The sequence below is a fragment of the Phodopus roborovskii genome, unplaced genomic scaffold, assembly GCF_943737965.1.
Source record: "Phodopus roborovskii unplaced genomic scaffold, PHOROB, whole genome shotgun sequence".
NCBI lineage: Eukaryota > Metazoa > Chordata > Mammalia > Rodentia > Cricetidae > Phodopus > Phodopus roborovskii.
In genome coordinates, this window is record NW_026126651.1 from 6,547,217 (window position 1) to 6,568,597 (window position 21,381).

Sequence of the window (21,381 nt, forward strand, 5' to 3'; positions counted from 1 at the left end):
GGTCCCTGGGAGACCCTATAATTACTAAGGTCTTTCCCTCTTCCCACTGTGAAAGGCAAAGCTCAGCCTCCCTCCCTCAACAGAAGTTGGTTTCTTTTCCCTAAGCCTGGCCTTTGGATCTCCGGCCCACACACAAGCTGTCCCAGAGCCTCCTCCAGCGCACCTCTTGCACAAGGTCAGCCATTCAGCGGGCTCTCTGAAAGCCGGCCTCACTGGGAGCACCATGGAAGCAAGGGCCAGGATGGTTTTTATCCCCTCCGGTTCCCTCGAGGTTGCAGGCTAGCGCCTGAGATGAACAAATAAATTGCATTAAGTGAAATTGCATTAAATTTCCCACTGCAGGAAAACGGAACGTAAATTCCAACTCAGGAGGTCTGTGCCCTTTAGGAGCCCATAGCTAAGGGAGGGTCTGGCGGGGGACGATGACAATGTTGTTGCCATAGAAGTGAGCAGTAGATGCCCATACCCACACTACTTGCCCAGTTTTCACACACATTACCCCAACACTCAGCTCCCTTCCCCTCCTCTAAAAACTCTCTCTTCTCATCTCATGAAGCTCCCACCCCAACCCCTCGATCGGACTCTGAGCCACCTGAAGTGGCTGACCTCAGATGATTCAGACAGCAACAGGTGTGCTGCAAGCAAAGAGCACACAGATGCCATTACACAGGGTGAGCCTGCCTCCTCCTCCTCCTGCCTTCTCCTCCTAGGAACTGTCTCACTGAGTCCTCTTTCTGGATCAAGAGGCTGTGGAAGGAGTTGGGGGAGGGGTCCCCTGCTCAGGATGCAGACTTCTCCCCATCCAGCTGAAACTCCCAAAGGCTTTGTCACGGAGGCCTGGGTTCAAGAACCCACAGAGTGCGGAGGGCTGTCTTAAGGTTGGTACAGAGGGAGACAGGGAGGAACAGTCTTGGCCCCCCTCTAACAATCTAGGGCTCCCCGGACCCCAAAACAAGCAGAGAGTGACAGAAGAGAAAGATGCTGCGGATTTTGGCTGAGGTACCCAAGCAGGACTTTGCAAAGGTCTGTGTGGAGTATGTTTTCCCTGACTTGGGAGAGCTGCTCAGAAAGCTCAAAGGGAAGTAGAGGGGAGGTCAGTGCCCAGCAGGGAGTAGGGACTTGGGGGTAAAGCCTGGGCTTCTCCCCTGTCCTGTGCACTCTCTCTCTGACACACACGCACGCACACACACACACACACGCACGCACACACGCGTGCACACACACACGCGTGCACACACACGCTCACTCAAAGGCAGGTTGTCTACCACAAACACAGAGAAAGAACCTGTCACCGCCCCCCGCCCCCCGCCCCCCGCGCCCCCCCCCCGCCCCGCCTTTACGCACATCACCTCCCCCAGTTGCATGCATGTGATGCCTGTGGATTTGGACAGAACTGAGTTCAAATCCCACTTCCACTGACTTAGGGATCGCTATGAGCTTCAGTTTCTACATCAGCAAAAATTATACTTCTCCCTTATATTTGTTTATTCTGCTGTCATTTATTGGCTCCTTTGGCAAACTCTTGCTAAGCACTGACCATATAGTCATAGTCTGTCCTGGGCCCAGCACATAGTGGCTATTCTATGAATGGCGGTGGCTCTTTCCTCATCTCCTACAATCCTACCCTTCTACCTTCCAGTCGATCAATGAGCTTAGTGAGGCAGACGATGTTAGCTCAGACCCTCCGGGGGCCCCTCCAGGACCCTTGAGCCTAGACAGAGTCCAAATGCCTCTGGTCCCTGCATTTTGTTGAAACAATCAGGTCAGTAGGATTCGGAAGCCACTGGAAGACAGAAACCAAGGCTGACACCCCATAGTCTTCGGCTGCATCAGGGAGCTGATGACCCCAATCCTGAGATGATGTGGGTCAAGGTAGGGAACACCTAGCCAGGAACCACCCTGGGTCCACCATGGCTGCTGCATCTTCTGCCTTTTCAGACCCTTCCATTAGCTATAAGCCAGGTCGGTCCTCTCTTCTAGCCATCCAAGAGGACACCTTCTGATAAGAGGCTCCTTCCAGAGGTCCTGAGTTCAACTCCCAGCAACCACACCGTGGCTCACAACCACCTGTAATGAGATCTGGGCGCCCTCTCCTGCCATGCAAGTGTACATGCAGTTAGAGCACTGTATATATAATAAATAAATAACTGTTTTAAAAAAATTCTTAGAAATCTTTTAAAAATTACTTATTTAAAAAAGAGAGAGGCTGGTTCCTTGATTTTGTTTCTGGTTATTCTACATTTTCGTTTTGATGTAAAATAGTCACTTCCCTCTTTCCATGACTTAATCTAGCCACCTTCAAACAGAAAGCCGAATTTAAATAACCCTGAAGGCCACTGCAGTTCTGCAGAAAGGTTCAAAGACACCGGGCCAACTCATATGCTCACTCACAGCCTCCACCCCATGGCCACCAGATAGATCTTTTTCCATTGGCTCATCCATCTAGAAACACCAGCTGCCCTGTTAGCATGAGAGTGGGCTGCGTGGCTTACAAGCAAGGCTATTGCCCAAAGCAACCTGGTACAAGGTGTTCTGTAGGTGACCAAGGAGGAGCATGTGTCCATGGAACACAGGAGACCGTCTCCAACTGTGTGCGTCAACTTGGTCCTGCTCAAGCTCAAAACTGACAGCCACACAGCAGCCGCTGCTGTGCTAGGTGAGGTTGCAGCCTTCGTGTTGTCTGAGAGCACCAGCCAGTACTCAGAGTGGTGGAGAAGGAGGCCCTGGGCAGAGTTTACGTTTTGACTGGGAATGCCATTGACATACTGGCTTTGTAGTCAGAAGCTGACTTGCCTAATTTCTTAAGACCAAGTAGACCTCGCTGAGCCTCAGTTTCCCAGCAGGAACGGGGTAGGGGTTTCACCTAGCATCTAGATCTAGGGCTTCTCAAATGCGCAGCACACGGCACATCTCCCAGTGGTCGCTTGAGTGTTGCCGGGACTGAAGTGATGATGAGGCTGGGGGGTGAGGAGATGAGGTGGAAGACTGGGCCTGGGCAGTGGAGGCTAGGCTGGCGGCAAAGAGCACTGAGCTGGGAGTTAAAGCGATAAGATGGGATGGCAGAGGGCTGGGGTAAAGGGAGAGTAGAAAGCTGGAGTTGGGTAGAAAGGGGATTTTAGATTGGTTTGAACATGAGGAGGAGCTGGTCTTGTGGTAACATCACACACACACACACACACACACACACACAACACACACACGCCATCATCATCATGCCACAAAACGGGGGCATGGGGCATAGGAAAGTTTGCATTTTCATCCAGTTTACCACCCCTGTGTTCTTAATGTTGGGGACACACAGATGCAGTGCACCCCAATGTGTAAAACTAGTAGACCGGTAAGTAATTGTAACCCAAGAACGACGGTAACACTAGAAAGCACGGGTATTCTGGGACCTCAGAAAAGGGGGAGAGCTTGCCTGGGAGAGGGTTGTGGTGTGGATGACAGATGAGCAGGGTTTGCCAGGGGCTGCAGAGCCCCAATTTCCAGGTAGGCAGGAGGCTCAGAGAGGCAAGGAGTGCCCTTCTGTCCCTTTGCTCCAAAGCCTGTTTTGTGAAGTTGCTGTCTGTCGATAAATCATCCAAGGCCCCGCCAAGGCCAAGTACAGTTCCTAGAGTCCTTGCATAACTGTAAGTGCAGGAAATGCAAGGCCCGCCTGTGAAACCGTTCTTCGCAGTAGAAGGGCTGGCCTCAGACGAGAGAGGTGGATGACAAAGTGGCCGACTTCCCCACCCTGGCCAAAGAGGGGAAAGCGTGCATGCTCTGTATTCCATTGGGAGGGCAGAAGCGGCCCCTACTGACACTGAGAAAGTCTGCAGCAGATCCTGTAGGTGTAGGGGAGCACCTAGGGATTGTGATGGGGCGTTTGGCCACTGTGGTGCTGATCTGCAGGGAATGCCGCAGGCTCGCCCACCGACTGAGATGTAGATAGATGACGAGCAAATGTCACCGCGAGAGCCGACTCCGCTTCTTTCTTCGTCGCAGAGATCATTTTGGAAGCTGAGGGTGTATGACACCGACTTGGGGAAACGCTCGAAAGCACTGTCACTTTCACGAAGAAAACCTTCGGCAGTATCGGTGTTTTAATTATGATTCTTAATTAGCTACTGGCGCTGGACCCCCTCCCAGCTGATTTCCAGGGGTCAGTGTGTCGAGACTGGGAACTGAGGAGTCAGACGACTTGTACTGCCCACATCTTTCACAGTAAAACCACCAGGCTTTAGTAAAGGCCCGCCCTCCACCCCAAGTAATTTCAATTAGGGAATTTTGAACTAGAACCCAAATACTAATTGGTGGTGGTGGGTTTCCACATCGTTCCCATCTAATGTCTAAGCAGGGGCAGAGGTAACATGGGTTGGGGAACTGTCTACATGCTTCCTTTCCTCCCTTTTTCCCTCTCTACGTCACCCATAGAACCCCCCACCCCACCCCACCCCACCCCCCACCCCGCCTGGCCTGGCCTCTCAGCCTCAAGTGGCTGGTGGGACTAGGGAATTGGTGAACATCACACAGACCGTCACTGCCCGGGAGGGAATCGGGCAGTGCTTGGTTACTTTGTGGAGGAAGAAGAGCAATAACCTGTGGATGCCAGCCCTCAAGGATCCCATTCACAGTGAGGTGCTGGGGACAGAGGTTCGAGGTCAGGAGGGGGAGGGACTGCTTTGTGGGTAGACTCCCTTCTCAAGCTCCTTGGGAGTTTGAACATCCATTATCTCTCCTCGTCTGTGGTCTCCCTCTCTTTGGTCTCTTATCCCATAGATGCACCTGGCCTCGAGACCACCTCAGGCAGAGTATACTGTGGCTGGAGGACACAGAATGTAAATTACACAAGTTGTAGCTGTGTATAAGGCCACCCTAGGACATCCCAGCATGCCGACCAGTTCAGTGGTGGCCAAGGATCCTGTTAGTATAAAGCCGGGCCCAACATGTTAGTGGAACCAGCCCCTTTAAGAATTTCTTCACTGGCAAAAGTCTGACTGGCAGGACTACAGTCTCTCTCTCTGGCAAATGCCAGCCTTGTAGAGGAGCAGGATTCACACTCAAGAAAAAAGCCAACAAATAAAGACTGAGTATCTGGGACAGAGCGAAGGTAGGGTAGGCATAGTTTTTACCAAGCTTTGCTGTCTCTTGCTTGGTGAATGAGTAGACTGAGAGAGTTGGGGTTGAGTGAGGATGCCAGGTGGATGTTTAAGAGGCCTTAAGTTCAGGACGTGAGGTGGAAATACTGCTTGTAATCGGATGTGGTAGCAACGGCTAAATTAGATCTGGGTTTTGGATGTAGGAAGGTTGGATGTGCAGGGTGTGTTGAATTTTGAGGATGCTGAAACTACTGGGTCGGTAAAATAATTAAATTGGCACATCATTGAGTAATCAAGTTTCTATATTAAGGGTGCTCGCCGTGGGATCTGCTGTAGACGTGAAATCAAGGATTCAGGCACACTGAATGTGGGAACTAGGCATGGGATTGATATGGATGAATTTGGGGACCAACTGAATGTCTGTGCTACCCTAGAAACTTCAGGCCTGGTAGAGGGCCCAAACATGTCTGATTCCTGTAACTCAAGCATCTCCCTCGGCTGGTGTGAGCCTGTTTAATGGATCCACCATCAGTAACTTACTTTTTTAAATTTATGTGCACTGGTGTTTTCGCTGAATGTACGTCTACGTGAGGGGGTCAGATTCCCTGAAACTGGAGCTATGAAGCTGGAGCTACAGATGGTTGTGAGCTGCCATGTGGGTGCTAGGAATTGACCCTGGGTACCCTGGAAGAACAGCCAGTGTTCTTAACCACTGAGCCATCTCTCCAGCCCCCAGCAACATCCTTGAGATGAGAGCCAAAGGCAGAAGGAGTGGAGGAATTGCATGAAAGATCCCATCTCAGATCCCTGCTACACAGCAGGGATCCTCACCAAGAGACAGGAATACTTCTTCCACATCCCAGGTGTCAGTGAAGCTGGGGTTGGAGACCCTGTAGAGCTACATAAGGACCCATGCCACACCACCACCAGGTGAAGACACACCCAGCTCCAAACCTTTCCCCTGAGGCTTCATCCCACAAAGAAAGAGGTGGTGATGTTCTGATTAAGAAAAAGCCATGCATACTTCTTATGCCTAGGCAAAGCCAAGGGTAATCTCTGGGATCCCCTTGCTTGAAAGAAAACGCAAAATAAACACTGCGCTAAATTAGAATCCCTGTGTGCCGGTGGAGGTGCAATCCATCCATGCCTTACCTGCATGTCTTCCACCCGAGCTGCTGCGAAATGCGACCTTAGTATCTAGCTAGAGCTAGGACTAGTGCCTCTGATTCTGCCGCTCACCAGATCCCCGTCCCTGGAGACTAGGAGGAGAGCCTGACGAAGAGAGAGCCTTCTTCTGAATACTTCCCAGGTGACTGTGCACCTGGCAGAAAGACAGCATCCACCATCAAGGGCTGGAAAACGATCACCAAAGGCAAAAGCGTCCGTCGTTTCCCCCACCCCCCCCCCCGCCCATTCCTCAGCAGCAGCACCGAGTGTTCCAACTAAGGAGTGTTCCAGACCTAGCTCCAGAATGAGTTTGCAGGACACACTATGATGTCTACATGCTAGTGGCAGCTACAGTAAGATGTCTGAGGGGCTCCTCCCGTACATACTGTCCACATGCCTGTGGTGGGTGCAGCCGTCGGCAGGGGCTTCTGGGAGGTGGCACCACATACTTCCATGTGTCCTTGTGGCAGATAGTAGCAGAGGCCTACTGCAACAAACCGTCCTTGCACACGCTACAAAATGCAGCTGCCCACTGCTACTCACTAAACTAAGACACAGCCTTTTCGGCGAGTGGGCAGAGGGGCCTACTTTGACACCAAAGAGCAAGGCTTATCAGCCTTTGACTGATAGAGAGCGTTGTTTTGTTTTTGTTTTCTGGGGAGGGGGTTGTTTTGTTTTACCTTTTTGTCTCAGAGTCCTGGAGCCCTGGAGACACTGGCCTATGGCACAGCCCTTTTTCAGAGTCTGTGGTTGGCCATATCTGATGAGATATGCGGGCATAAGCAAAGCACAATCTGCAGGGAAAGTGGAGACGGGGTAAAGGGCAGGGGCTACCAGAGCAGAGAAAAATCTACTAAACATTGCAGCGACCTCTTAACGGAGGACTGGAAGCTTTAAACAAAGGTCTTAACGACAGGAACAGATAAAGATGAACCTTTATTGAATATTAACTACACGGCAGCCTCCTTATCCCTTAATCCTGTAGAATAAGCAGCCACTGTTAGTCGTCTTTTGCAGATGAGGCAATGGTATCATAAAAGAGATGTAAACTGCCAAAGGTCACAAGCTATTAAGTGGCAGGTGACACTTCACAAACAGGTTTTTTCTGACCGCAGGACATCAGCTGCCTACCACTCAAAGAAGGAAAGTGTGTGGTTCCATCTTCCATCAGGCTGGGCAGGTGGGTGAAAGCACGTGTTGATGGACTGAGACCCACTTTTCAAAAAAGATACTGTCCACCGGGTTTAAACCCGACTGGCCCGTCACAATTTATCCAGCAGGGTTCTGGGAGAAATCTCTACACTTAACACATTTTCCCGGGTGATTTCTGATATGCATCAATGTTGAAAATTGCTGGGCTAGAATAAGGGCCGATGAGAAGCTCAAACGGGGAAGCATAAAGGGGACCCTTGTTTCTGCTTGTGATGTACACGCTTTGAGGTGATACGTCACTCATCCTCATTCTGTCTACTGTCTCCATGGCCCCTCCAATGAGAAGCCAACCTGCCTTGCTTTGTTGTTCAAATTCCTCCCAATCCTCATGTTAATATTCTAGCAGGCCAGGCACCCCGTTCCCTAAGTCTCCAGCTTCGTGCTCTGCCCTTCCCTCAAATTCTCTATGGCGATGCCCCTCCATGGTTGTGGTCTCCACAGCTACAGATCTTTATTCAGCCAGTTAGAGATGTCTTTCCTTAGTGGGGGAAGATGGCGATCACCCATTGCTCTCTCTCAAGTGTCTGACACTAAGACAGTGCTTCCAGAACAGCTGCTGACAGTCAGAACCAATCAGGGAGGGCATGAGTGATGGAGACGGAGGGCCCAGCTTCCATTCCACAACCGGAGATCCCTGGCAGTCACTCTTCGGTTTTAGGGCATATGGGCTGGGGCCCTGATGCCACAGCTGCTGTTCCCTCACCTGCTGGTTTATGAGGAAGCAAGCCCTTAACACAGTATGACTAGATGGCAGCTTCTGATCTCACGCACAGCTAACCCAGCGTGGGGACGGAGGGGCCAGTTCTCAGTTCCTATGTAGTGGCTCTAAACCAGCAATTCCAGGTTTTCACAAGCACTCATAAATATCTGCTTTGGTTTTTCAAAGATGGTTGAGTCAAGCCCAGCGCGGATCACTGAGAATCTTCAGAAAGAGGAGGAGGACACCTCACCCAAGCTCCAGCCTGGAGGCATCAGCATCAGCGCTTTTCGGCCAGTCTGCCTTCCAAGACGGACGGATGGACGGACAGATGTGTCACCATAAGTGTGCGGTGAAGGTAGGAACAAGAAACTCCCTGGGTTCACCCTCCCTGCTCCTGAGAATGGCGGACAGCAGGAATCCTGGAGGCACATGAAGCCGCCTTGGGGCTTCCCTTCCTTCTCTACACTCACTCCACCTCCCCTTGGCACACAGGACAGGTTCTGCTGACTTCCTCCTCCTCCCCATCCTGCTCCCTCTGGGTTCAGCGTGCTAGAGGGTCAGGACCCTGTTCCCTAAGTTACCCAGCCATCAAAGCAGGGTAAAACTGCTCCTGTCCGTTTACTGGTTGTTTTCTTTTTCTTTTCTTTTTTTTTTTTTTTTAACATGTTTTACACTAGAATACTTCCTGGAATAATTTTAAACTTGAAATGATGGAGCCCTGAGCCGCCCCCCTCTGCTTCTTTGCTTTCTGCTCCCATGAGAGGTATCTGTAAAACACTTAGTTTGGGTCTAGCTTAATAGCTCATAGTAATACACAGCTCAATGGTAGAGCCTAATTTTAGCACGTGAAATGCCTTGGGTTTGATCCCCAGTACCAAAAAAAAAAAAAAAAAAGTTTGGGAAGTCATAGATTCACCTAACACCCATAAGGTTTGAATCTCCTGTATTATATTCCCCCAAAAGGTACAGCAAACATGTCAACGGCATATTCGCCACTGACTCTTTCTGCTTCAGGACTAAGCGTTATCCATTAAAATCCAAATGCCCCTGGGGTAAGGCAGAACAACATTCTACTGAGGCTTCAGGTCTAAAGTAAGAATCAGCTAATCTAATTCATTCCTCCCAGCGGCTCGACTAAACCCAGCGCTCAAGGAGAAGGCAGTAGGGGTCTGCACCATTTAGGGAAGCATCCGGTCTGTGCTGGAGACAGGAAGAGGGTCGTTCAGCAACTGCATAGATGCGGGTTACCAAGACTGCTAAGCACCTATACACAGGGCACCGTGTCAAAGACAGATGCAAACAACGGCAAGACGCTGCCCAACCCCACCCCCTTCACACGTTCACGCACACGCACGCGCTCACACGCACGCACGCACACACACGTACACGCGCTCACACGCAGCACACATGCACGCGCGCACACGCACGCGTACACACACTCGCGCACACGCACGCACATATGCACACACACGTACACAGGTCACACACGCACACAAGCACACATGCGCACAAGCGCTCACACGCACGCACACACACGCAGGCACACACACGCAGGCACACACACACTCGCACGCACATATACACACGTACACAGGTCACACACGCACACACACAAGCACACACGCACACACATGCACGCACACGCGCTCACACGCACGCATACACGCACGCACACGCACACACACGCGCTCACAAGACCACAGAAGGGACACCCACTGAAACAAGTACTGTGTCAGCACAGCCAGGGAGCCAGCTAGCCAAGGTGCCCGAGCCAAGACAACCGTGACCCAGGCTGTGAGGACGGCCAAGGCTCCTGGCACCAACCCTGTACCCCCTACCCAGGACAGGCACACTCCACACAGGCCGACAAGTTAGGCAGCCAATGGCCCTTGGGGTTTTATCTTTCTTTATTTTTCACGTGGGCAGTAGAGGGTGGAGTTACCCCATCCTTACCCCCATTGCATTGACTGTGCATTAGGTCTTAAGACCCCAAAGTGTCATTCAGGGCAGGGAGAAAGCACTGTTGTTGATGTGCTGGGGGACAGGCCCCAGGTCTGAGCTAGGTTAAGCACCCGTCAGGAGCTCTCTGAGGCCCACCCTTTTAAATCTTTTACAGACCGCAGGACAAAGACACATAGCTGAAGGCCGGCCCCTTCCTTTGGCAGCCTTCACCTCAGCCCTGGGGACAGAGTCTGAGGGTGACGGTTGAAGCCTGAACTTTGGGATGGCCCGTGAAACAGGACCATTCTGAAACCTTGGCACCTTTGAGTTTCCAGACTGAGGAAGTTCCCTCTACTGTTTCTCCGACGTTCACCACTTGAAGGCTGAGACAGTGGAAGTAACAAGGCTAGCCAAAGGAAAACAAGACCCCACCTTCAGCCAATCTTCCCATCGGGGAACCCGGGGAAGGAGCCTCAAGTCCTGGATCATCTTGAAAGAGGAAAAAGTGGGAAAGGGTAAGCCTGCTGTTGCCATTGGTCCTAGGCATAAGAGATAGCCTCGCTCTTCCAGCTAGCAAAAAAAAAAGATGGGGTCAAAAAGCACCATCACCTTCCAGGAGGCCTTCGACCATCCTGATGGAGCGCCAGAGGTCCACTTTGACTTAGGCGAGGAATATGAGGCAGCCTCTCTGAGCTCTCAGCATCATCCTGGACTACCAGCTTTCCTGGGAGCGCCTCCTGCTTACCCAGTCAAGCCCGCCACCTCCCAGGAGGTGCCTGCTTATCCAGCTCCTGCACACTCCCAAAGTTTGGGCCCCAGCCTCCCCCGGGAGAAAGGTGAGCAGACTCCAGTCCCGTCAGTTGGCCTTGCTCAGTCTATAGTCCTCTGCTGGCTCTCGGCTCTCCACAGCTGACAGGGCAATGAGCATCTGAGCAGCATAGTACGTGGACATAATGATCGCCCGAGAGTAGGGCACAGGGAAGCAGAACTTGTTGAGAGCGATGGTCAGGTCCGAGACGATGAAAAGCACCGCACCGCTGCCAGCCGCCAGCTCCGTCCATCGCCAGGCTGCCCCGACCAGCCGCAACCCTGCCATAGCTCTCCAGCCCATGAAGCTGATAAGGGCCACATAGATTCCTACCAAGTAGGTGAAGGCACCTGACAGCCCTGGGTAGAGCAGAGCATAGCACAGGCCTGACAGCACTCCAATCACCAGACCTGTCCGGAGAGCCAGTGGCCGCATGCCAAAGGCCGAGGCATAGAGTATGTGCGTCACGGCAAACATCAGGAGACCTGGAAGCCAGAGGGCATAAAGGATGCTAAAGGCAGGCTTGGCGACTAATGAGTACTAGTGTGTGCGAGAGAACGGGACTAGGAATAACCCAGCAGCTTCGCTCTGGGACTAAGAGGGGTAGGAAGATCTATAGTTTTAAACTCACCCTCTCGCATACTCCCGTGTAGAGACCTGGTTCTCCTCCAACAGAAGACCAAAGACCCCAGCCTCAAAAACCCTCCAGCTCCCTATCCCCTCTTCCAAAGCCTTCCCCCACCCCCACTCCAGGACCCTCTTTCCTGCAGCCCCAGGCAACTCCTATAACTACTGACCGTACTCAAAGTAGCCGTGGTCCTGCCAGATGAGGAAGGCGTCGCCCACAGCAGAGAAGATGAGCCCCACGAAGATGAGGGAGGCACTGGGGTGGGCCAGCAGGAACCTGATGCCATGGGCCAGAAGGAAAAGCCAGAGGCAGAAGATGGGCAGGCACTTGACAAGGGCACTGACCCACGATGGGCTGGATGAGGGCAGCCAGAGCACAAAATACACGCAGGTGGCCTTAAAGAAGGGTACCAGTTTGGGTCCCTCACTCTTCACCTGGAAGAGACAAGACAAAGGCAGCATTCAGAGGTGGGGGGCAGGGGCAGACGCCCAGGGTGAAATGCAAAATCCAGCACCTTTCCCCAAGGCTCCAGGGCATACACAAGTCCTACACCGCTCAGAACAGGGAGGACGGACAGGGAAACCTAGCCTGTCCAACACCAGTCAGCCAGCAGAAGTCTGGGTGAAGCCACTGTCACCCCAAGGCTCAATTTACCAGGAAAGGCAAGGGCTTTCCTGACAGTCTCATCCACTCTTGGCCCTGGGACTGGGCCAGAGGACTCATTCACTGGACCAACGTGAAGATGAGGATATTCCCTTCTGCAACCTAGTGCCTTCCCTTCTGGCTTCCTCCCTCTCCTCCTAGAGGGGTCCCTCAGCCCCTCTTCCAGGCAGCATCAGCTCCCAGCTGCGTGGCATTGGAGTGATATCGGAGGGAAGCCACAAAAAACACAATGACTGACCAACTCACCATCCCAGCTTTAGAGCCAGGACTCAAGCTTGGAGCCCTGGCTGCCAGGAGCGTAGGCAAGTGACAGTATGCCCACCCCACGGGGCTTTCTGTCCTGCCCAGCCCTGCCTCAGCCTCCACTCCACCTGTGTTAGACTAACGGTGCATGGGGTGGCATCGTGGACAAGAGATGCTAGGGATGCTGGGAAGGGATGTGGATTCGTGTTGGGAGCAATACACAGCGCTTGAGGCACCAAAGGTTCCCAGGGCTAGGGGAGGATGTTAGCCATTTCTTTTCCCAGAGAACAAGAGCAACTTGAGGCGCCAGAGACAGGAAGGGGGGTGGGGAGGGCTTCTTGTCCCGGCTTCTGATCTGGGGCCAGCAGACAGGCGGGAGGAGATGGGGGAAGTTGGCGCAGCTGACTGGGTCTCAGCTGGATTAGGGGGAGGGCAGCTAAAGAAAGGTTTTACTCAAGGCCACTGCAGGCACCGTCTGTCCGAGCTGGGGGAGGAGAGGCTGCAGATGTCCGATGGTCCTCCCGAAGCTCCTCCCCTTGGGTTGCTAGTTCAGGGTTTCTGAGGGTGAGCTGGAGCAGCTGGGGTTCCCAATAGTCCCCAGACTTCACCTAAAGTGCTCAGGCTGGGTGAGCAAGCTATTCCCACAGGACACACTCAGATTCCCAGGCTACCAGGTACCTGGAGCTACCTGGGGAAGGGTACAGAAGAGACACGCATCGGGTCCTGGGAGTAACCCTGCTCTTGTTCTGCCAGAGGTGAGAGAAGAAAGCACCCCAGACACCCCCTTCCCACGCAAACTCCCTTACCAGGGGTACCCAGCCTGAGGGCATGGTCAAGGTAGGGAGCAGACCCCCAGAGGACGCCCATCTCCACCTGTCAGCCCTCGGGAACACCAACTTCGCTCGCCCCTCCTCACCCAAGCCCATGTCTTCTAGAAGAAACTGGCAGTAGGTGGTGAAATCATGACAGAGTGCGGAGGCAAGCCGAAGAAAGAGGTTGGGGCTGATTAAAAAAAGTCTGAAAAGGGAGGTCAAGACGAGAGGAGAGCAGCCCACCGTCACCTAGCCTCAGACTGAGGCGTCACCCCCTGCGCCTGCGAGAGGACGGTGGAACCAACCTGGGGCAGGATTCCCAAGAGGTCGACCCCTCCCCGCCCGCCACACACGCACGCACATGCACACGCATGCACACGCGCGCGCGCACACACGCACGCACACATGCACACACGGATGGATCAACACCAGTCACGCTTCCGAGTCACGTGCACAATGTTTTCCTCCCTCCCGCCGGCGAGCGGGCGGCGGAGGAGGAGGAGGAGGGGGTGCTGCTGCTGCGTGAGTGAGGAGCAGGAGGCCGTGACAGCCGCCGCTTCCCTGGCGGCGGGGGTGCAGGGGCGATGGTGCACCAGCTTCCTCCGCTCCCCCGGGCGGCCCGGCTTGCAGCTGCCGCCAGCCTCGTCCCAGGCCCGGGGAGCTCCGGCCGCGGCTCGCGCGCTCGCGCACTCACCACAGTGACCGGGGACACCATGGCTGCGGCGGCTGCTGCTGGGCACCCGCTCCGGGCTGCACCGCCAGGACGCACCCAGGGCCAGGTGAGCAGACGACGGCACAGACAAAGCCGGGGTGAAGTACGATCCCCTCCCGCGCGCCGGGGCGCCGCGAGGACTGTCCGTGAACCCCGTGACGTCACCGCCGAGCCAGCCAATGAGCGGGCTGGAGCCCGTCTGGTGGGCGGTCCGGCTTCCCGCCCACCCCTCGTGCAGGGGCGGGGACTCGAGGCCACGCCCCTCTCCTTCGGGAGGCGTGGCAGGGCATCCCGGAATGTGACCGCGACCCCCGGAGCGAGGCTGAGGAGCCCGCGTGGCCCCGGGGGGGGGGGGGGCGAGCACATCGCTGCCCTGGGAGCACCGCGGGATGCATCGTCTCTTAACCGCAGGACGAGAAGCACAAGACAGGTCCTGGCCAGCCTGATTTAAGCATGCAGCCTAAGCGGACGCCGCTTCCAGCAAGGCATGCATGGTTTTAACCGTGGAGTCACTTGTCCCAGCGGGAGCGGGAGGGTCAGCAGACACTCAGCCTTCAGCACGGGAAGAGACGCGTATCCCGGCACACAGTGTACATAAACTATACAGAATCGCGGTTAAAAGAAGCGCGCGTGGACACTTACGCGCTGAGCAATTATAGCTACGGACGGAACCTGTGGGTTGATCATTAGACTTTAACGTACTACGAAACCCGCGGGTAAAAAACAAGCAGCAGCCTGTGTGGACCCCATAACGGCAACAGGTAAACAAATTACAGGTACTAGGTCGCCTTAGTCACACACCCCTCACAGCTGGAACAACAGTGACGCATAGACAAGAGCAAAGCAGAATTGGCAGGCAAACCCGAGCGTGCTTGAGGACCCAGAGGAATGTGCACTGACTGCCACAGGTCCAATGTAAATGGTTATAATGCTGGTGGGCTGGAGCGTGTTTAGAAGTATGTGTTCAAAACTGGTTGGATTGGCAGGGAGTCAAATGGACTGCCATGCTAGAGCGAGCGCCCATGGCCTTTGCCCTCTCTAGCCTGGATTTCCTCATCTGTAAAATGAATAGGGACCTCTATCTAAGGTTCTGCCCAATCCAGACCTGTTGTATAGGATCAGGGACGGGAAAGGTTGCTGGTTTCTGGAAATACAAGTTATCTAGCAGACTTCATGGAAATGGAGTTTTCCAAATTCCACAGGATAGGTATGTGGTCTGTGATACAAGCAGAGCCTTTAGCTGTGGCATCAGCTGTTGGGAAGGGGAGGAACACTGACTGTTTCCTGAGATGGGACTATCAGGCCCTGTGCTGGAGCCCAGCCCTGTGCTGGCCTGGAAAAGACACGCTGAACTCTCCAGTGAGCCCTCCCCACCATCATTCCCCTCATTTTTTCCCTCCAGCCCTGCCCCAGCTATCCCCAAGCCCCCTCAGAGAAGAGCAGCCCTCTCCTAGTGACAGTATTGACAACCTGAAATTCCAAAGAGGGTTCAGTCAGGGTGAAAGTCAAGGTTTGGGGGAAGGGATGTAGCTCACCTCCTCTCCAGGCAAATTCATGGTCTGGTGTTTTGTTTGTTTTGTTTTTCCAGTCAGTCAGAAGCTTTGAGAAGACCACCTACCTCATCAGGGTGAGAAATGAGGTCAGCTGTCCCCAAGCTTTGTCTTAATCACCTTTGCCGAATGTGTTGCTGGGAAAGAACACCCAACTGAGAGCAACGTGGATGTGATCCCTCCTTTCCTGGGGTTCACTCACTCACATGCCACACTCTGTCTCTGGAGCCTCCGTTCCCCATCAACAGGTTATAAAATTACAGCACGCATTGCCGTCCCCTGAAGGAGGAGTTGTCAGGTCAGGGCACTTTTATTTCTCTGGACCCCAGTTTTCCTAATTATAAAACATGAAATGAGAATTTTAAAAGGGTTTCTCTGGGGAATGGGGGGAATGGAATTGAGGTCGGGACTCCCTGGAGGTGGGTACTGCAGGCATCTGTGTGTGTGCGCGTTGCCTGAAATGGAGGCTGGGAACAGAACTCAGGTCCTCTGCAAGAGCACTATGTGCCTTTACCCACTGAGCCATCCCTCCAGGTCCAGAGAACGTAAACTTTATTAGTGGTTTCAAAACCTGGGCCAACCAGAATTACTTGAGAAGTCTTCTAAAAAAAAAAAAGTGTCCCTTCCCTGCCTTAGCCCTAATTCGCCAATTTTGATAAGCTTCAAATACTTAAATATACAGAAAAACATAAGGTCTAGAAATGTCACTCACAAGATATGACTGCCAGTGGGCAAAGTGAGTTCATAAGAAGCCCACAGAGCCATGGCATCTCTCCTCTGTGCTACTTCTCAGTCTGTCCAACCTTTCAAATCCGTTTCTTGCTGTCTAACTGGCAGACCAGGAACTCTATGTAGACCAGGCTGGACTTGAACTCACGGAGGGAGATCTGCTTCCCAGATCCATTCTTGCTTGGTCCTTCTCTCTGCCCTGGGAGTGCGAGCCTTAGACTTAAGTACAGTGCTCACCAGGAACACCGCTTCCAATTGAGATCATCGGAGAGTCAGAGGCCAGTCAGAGTGAGAGGAAAACATGGACAAGGTCCACTTGACCAGGCTGAGAATCCGGCATTTCTGGAAGCTGTGCTCCCCCTGGCTAACTCGGGCTCTCTTCCTCAAACCTCAGGCTTTGGCAGTGTGCCTCTGGACCAACGACTGCTTTTGTTACCTAACCCTCATCTTACTCTGCCTGCTTGAACTAAGTGACTTTCTGCCCTGCCCTAATCTTATCTTCGAAGACAGGATGCCTGATAGTCAGAAGTCCCTCTTTAGGCGGGACTAAAACTGGTCCGATCTAAGATATGTACTAGAGTGAACTCCCTATGACTTCTAACTTCCTTCATGTTCTGTGACTTCGTGCTAAATGACACCTCTCAGCACCGTGACAGGTGACAGGAAGAAACATAGAAGTCGTAAAAGTAGGGGCATCTGAATTCCTGGAAAACAGCTATCCACCAAAGGCAGGACCCTTTCTGTCTGTTAACTTAATCCTCCCATGTTTCTTTCACCCGGCGGCTATAACTTTCTGACCCTAGCCGTTGGAGCAGCTACTTAGCAAATTTATCTTCCATTACTATTTTTGGCCGAGAATAAAAATGCCCTTCCCTTCTCAGTGAGCAGTCAATTTTATTGTAGATTCCATAACTCCAAGGGGGAGAAGGGAACCAGGAATTAGCAACAGTTTGGCTAATCTGCCCACGCCTCTGCAGGTTGTAAATGATTCTCTTCAGTTAAGTAGTCTAGATGTTGAGCCTTCACTGACATGGACACTAAAATTTTTGCTTTCCCTCAAGGAAGAACTTATCCTAATTTTATTTGAATGGGCAATACATTTTGATTCGATTTTTTAAATTTTCTCTTGGGTTGTTTGGGAGGGTTGTTTTGGGCTTTCTTGATTTTATATTCTAGGTAGCAAGGGGTAGAGTAGGACTTGATGAAAATGGTCGCTCCTTCTTTTCTGTACCCACAATGACTTGTCATCTGGTCCTTCTCACGCAGACCCTTTGTTTTCTCTGTGCTTGCCGGTCTGTAAGAGGGTGAACCCATTCACTGATTCACTGCACCAAAAGGCACATAAAGTGTGCCTGCATATGAGCCAGTTCTCATGTCAAATGTCAGAGTTGTTAAATATCGGGTCAAAAGCAGCCTCTGAGCTCACGGAGTTCACAGTTGGCTGCAAGCGGGCAAGTAAACAAGCAGGTGGTGTAGCAACTGAAGTAATTGAGGTGTGAAGCTGGGTGTGGCATCACATACCTGTAGTCCCAGATGCTCAGGAGGCTGATGTGGGAGGCAGGGTGCGTGAGCCCACAAAGCCAAGACCAGTATGGTCAGCACAGCCTCCAGAAAAGCATGACAGTAATAATTGAAGTAGGGATGGATGTCACAAGTGACATACGGAAGACATCGGAGTCATTAATTCATTGTACCTGTCACAGTAGGGAAGAATAAGGTAGCCCGCACTGAGCAAACCCCAGTGTGTAGGACTCTCGAGAAGGTGGAGTCAGATGTATACAGGAAAGCGTGAGAGACACACTGAATCTCTGCTTGGTTCTATCTCTCTAGGTCTGGTCCAGAGTCCCTAGAGCACACCCAACCAATCAGCTTTACGAATCTTCCCTCCAGTCGGTGAGTGGCGGTGGTGTACACCTTTGATCCCAACACTCAGGAGGTAGAGACAGGCAGGTCTCCATGAGTTCAAGGCCTGCCTGGTCTACAGAGTGAGTTTCCAGAACAACCCAGGCAGGCTACAGAAAGAAAAACAAAAAAAAAAAAAAAAAAAAAAAAATGGAACTTTCCTATTACACTCCCACTTAACCTACAGATCTGTCTGTCACAGGGTGCAGCATGGAATTGTGTTAAACATAGGGGAGAGTAGGTTGATAAGGGTTTGGGTTGTTTGATTGTTTGTTTTTGAGACAGGGCCTTACTATGTAACTTAAGCTGGCCAGGAACTATATAGACTATGTAACTATATAGACTAGACTGGTTTCCAAAGATCCACCTGCCTCTACTTCCCTAGTACTGGGGTTAAAGGCATGTACCATCAAACCTGGCCCAAGTGATAAGGGTTTTTTGTTTGTTTGTTTGTTTGCTTGCTTGTTTGTTTTTTTAAGAGAGATGAATGTGTGTCAGCCAAATGGGGGAGTTTAGGAGGCACTAGATACCAATCGAGAGCTCAGACCAGAAGTCCAGACTGAGTATAGACTTTTGAGTCACAGCCAGTTGTTTCCTGGGCTTTTGAGTAAGATCAGCTGGGTAAATAATAGTCATACTGACTGCTGTATGGATGTGACTAGCCGGTGAAGGGTCTTGATAGAGCAGACAAGAACTACCAAGCCATGCTCTGAGGGACAGTGGCATTTAGGGGGAAGGGTATACAAAGGAAAAACCTGTAAAGAGACAAACCCAGGTAAGCTCCGATATACGCAGATGCAAGTGTATTCACAAGGGAGGAGAGAGGCACCCAGCAGATGTGCCACCCGGAGATAACATGGGTTTGTGATTTAGTTAACTCCATCCAGAAAAGGCTCTGCTTCTCCTCTGTGGTGTGGCAGAAGCTTCAAAGATGTGAACCACAACCCATCCCCATTCCTATGTTCCATGCCCCAAGGTCTGCATGCACAAATACATGTGTACACACACACACACACACACACACACACACACACACACACACCCCTCTCTGCTTTGCTTCCAGGAGCCCACCTAGGAATGCCGAATCATCCAAGAACATCGATTCCAGTATACCAGCATCATGGAGGCAGGGAGGTGAGCCCAGGAGATGACAATGTCATTCATGGTTCAGGATCAAAGAACTTCGCAGAATTTCTTTCTGAACCCCTCGTTGAGGGCTGAGTTTTGATACTGTTAGATTTAATACGTGGGACCAGAGGTGGTCTCAATAAAGATGTTCTGGGCTCTGGGATTACACTCTGGGTTTGGGGTGGCTTAAGTCCAGGCTCTTCATGGTCTGTGTGTCCTTGTCAAGTCCTTTGGCCTCTCTTTTTCTAAATAATGCCAGCCTGGCAGGAATGGTTTGAAAGGTTTGTTAATGTGCGCTCCAAATCCTGCTGCCAGAAGGAGCTCACTCTCTTTTGTTCATCGACGAGGGCATCGTTGGACCATAAGGTCCAAGTGGACTTTCATAGCTAAAATTTGCCAACCAAAGGAGCTTCTGGGAATGTTCAGTACCAGGGATCCCCGGGAGGGAATCCCTCCCTTCCTGAAGAATATGTGGAGTTAGATGACCAACAGCACCTAAACTTCCAGAATTCCAGTTCTCCGAAATCTTTGTGTGTGTGTGTGTGTGTGTGTGTCAGTGCCATAACACACGTGTAGAGGTTAGAAGACAAGTTCTAGAAGTCTATTCTTTCCTCCCTTGCTCTGTGCTTTCATCATGTAAACCCTGGGCTTTGAACCCAGGTCTTCAGGCTTGGCAGCAAGCAGCTTTACCCCCTGAGCCATCTCAGCAGCCCCCAGGTGTGTTTGTCATCCCAGCCATCTCAATCCCATACACCCTGTTAGAGGCTACAGTGTTCGGGGCTCCGTTTGGGGTTGTCCCTTATCCAGTGCTAGAAGTGTCTTAAGAGGTGAGTAAGAAGGCGGCGACCTTAGGGGGAAACACATTGAGCTCCTAGAGTCTGAATTTTAATTGTCTCCTGGCTGTCAGCCTCTGAGGGCTGGTCTCAGGATGACAGGGAAGGACAGACTGCCCAGATGCTCTCCCCTGCACAGAGGGCACTCACTGAACCAGGGCAGGCTGCATCTGGATGCAGACACAAACACTACAGAGCTCCCCTGCGATCAGGGGGCCCAGCTGGGGAGGCTGACACACTAACTTCCCTCTCCTCAGATCTGGCCAGGACAGGGGCGGTGAGGCTGGGGGAGGGGCAACGCTGTGCAAAGGTCAGGGAGTTATTTATGTGATCCCAGCCCTCCCCAAACCCTTTCCTATTGCAGCCCAGCTTCCTGTCTCCCATCCGGAGCAGTACGGGCCCAGAAGCACGTTATGATGGGATTGAAACTCCAGCCGAGGAAGTGCTGGGGTTCTGACCGTGAGCCTCTTTCTTTCCTCTAACTGGGGAGAAGAGGGCGGCAGGCAATGGAGCGGCCCTGTCTCCCCATCCCCCTGTCTTCCAGAACTGAAGTGTTAACGCTCACACCCCTCTGGTAAGCTTCACAATGAAGCTTGTTTTGGAAGCTGTGTTTAATCCTCCCCTCCTCTCCTTTCTTTTGACTTTTCAGGGGGTTTTAATGCATCTCAAATAAGGAGGGCGGGTTCGTTTCCGCTCCTTCAGGGCCAGAAGGACTGCTACAGAGCTCCTTGTGTATTGTAACCAGAGCACAAAGGTTTGGGGTGCACTCAACTTTGACCCTCACGCTCCCCTTGTCCTTGGTGTTAACTGATTGGACAACCTTCTTCCTGGCCATCGGCAGAAAGTCCTTGGCGTCCTCAATTTTCTGAGTCACGGTGATGAGAAAGAATAGCATCTGTCTCATCTTCTCCCATTTTTCCTAGGCCCTGTTGAAACCCCACCAAGACCAGTGTCGGTATGCTCTGGCATTAGTTGCCCGGTGGTGTGAGTTCGAGACCAGCCTGGTCTACAGAGCGAGTTCCAGGACAGGCTCCAAAGCCACAGAGAAACCTTGTCTCAGAGAGAGAGGGAGGGAGGGAGAGAGGGAGGGACAGAGAGAGGCATCGGTTATGACAGGTGTAAGAACTGCATCTGAGGCCAGAAGTCCCTGGTTGGATTTCCAGCACCAGCCCATCCCCCTGGACAAGTGACTAACTCTGTCCCCAGTTTCCTTTGAAACGGGGAAGCAAATAGTTTCCTTGCACAGCTCTTATAGGAACTAAGTGAAAGCAGTAC

At 52.2% G+C, this 21,381-nt stretch overlaps 1 protein-coding gene across 1 annotated transcript; it reads right to left on the reverse strand.

The window, feature by feature from the left end:
* Positions 1 to 10,058: 10,058 nt before the first annotated feature.
* Tmem86a (transmembrane protein 86A) lies at positions 10,059 to 14,029 on the reverse strand. Its single transcript, XM_051174330.1, has 3 exons — positions 13,947 to 14,029; positions 11,704 to 11,968; positions 10,059 to 11,391 (listed from the first exon to the last, which is right to left on the reverse strand). Exons 1-3 carry the CDS (start codon positions 13,965 to 13,967, stop codon positions 10,955 to 10,957), a joined length of 723 nt encoding a protein of 240 aa, XP_051030287.1. The 5' UTR covers positions 13,968 to 14,029; the 3' UTR covers positions 10,059 to 10,954.
* Positions 14,030 to 21,381: the final 7,352 nt, after the last annotated feature.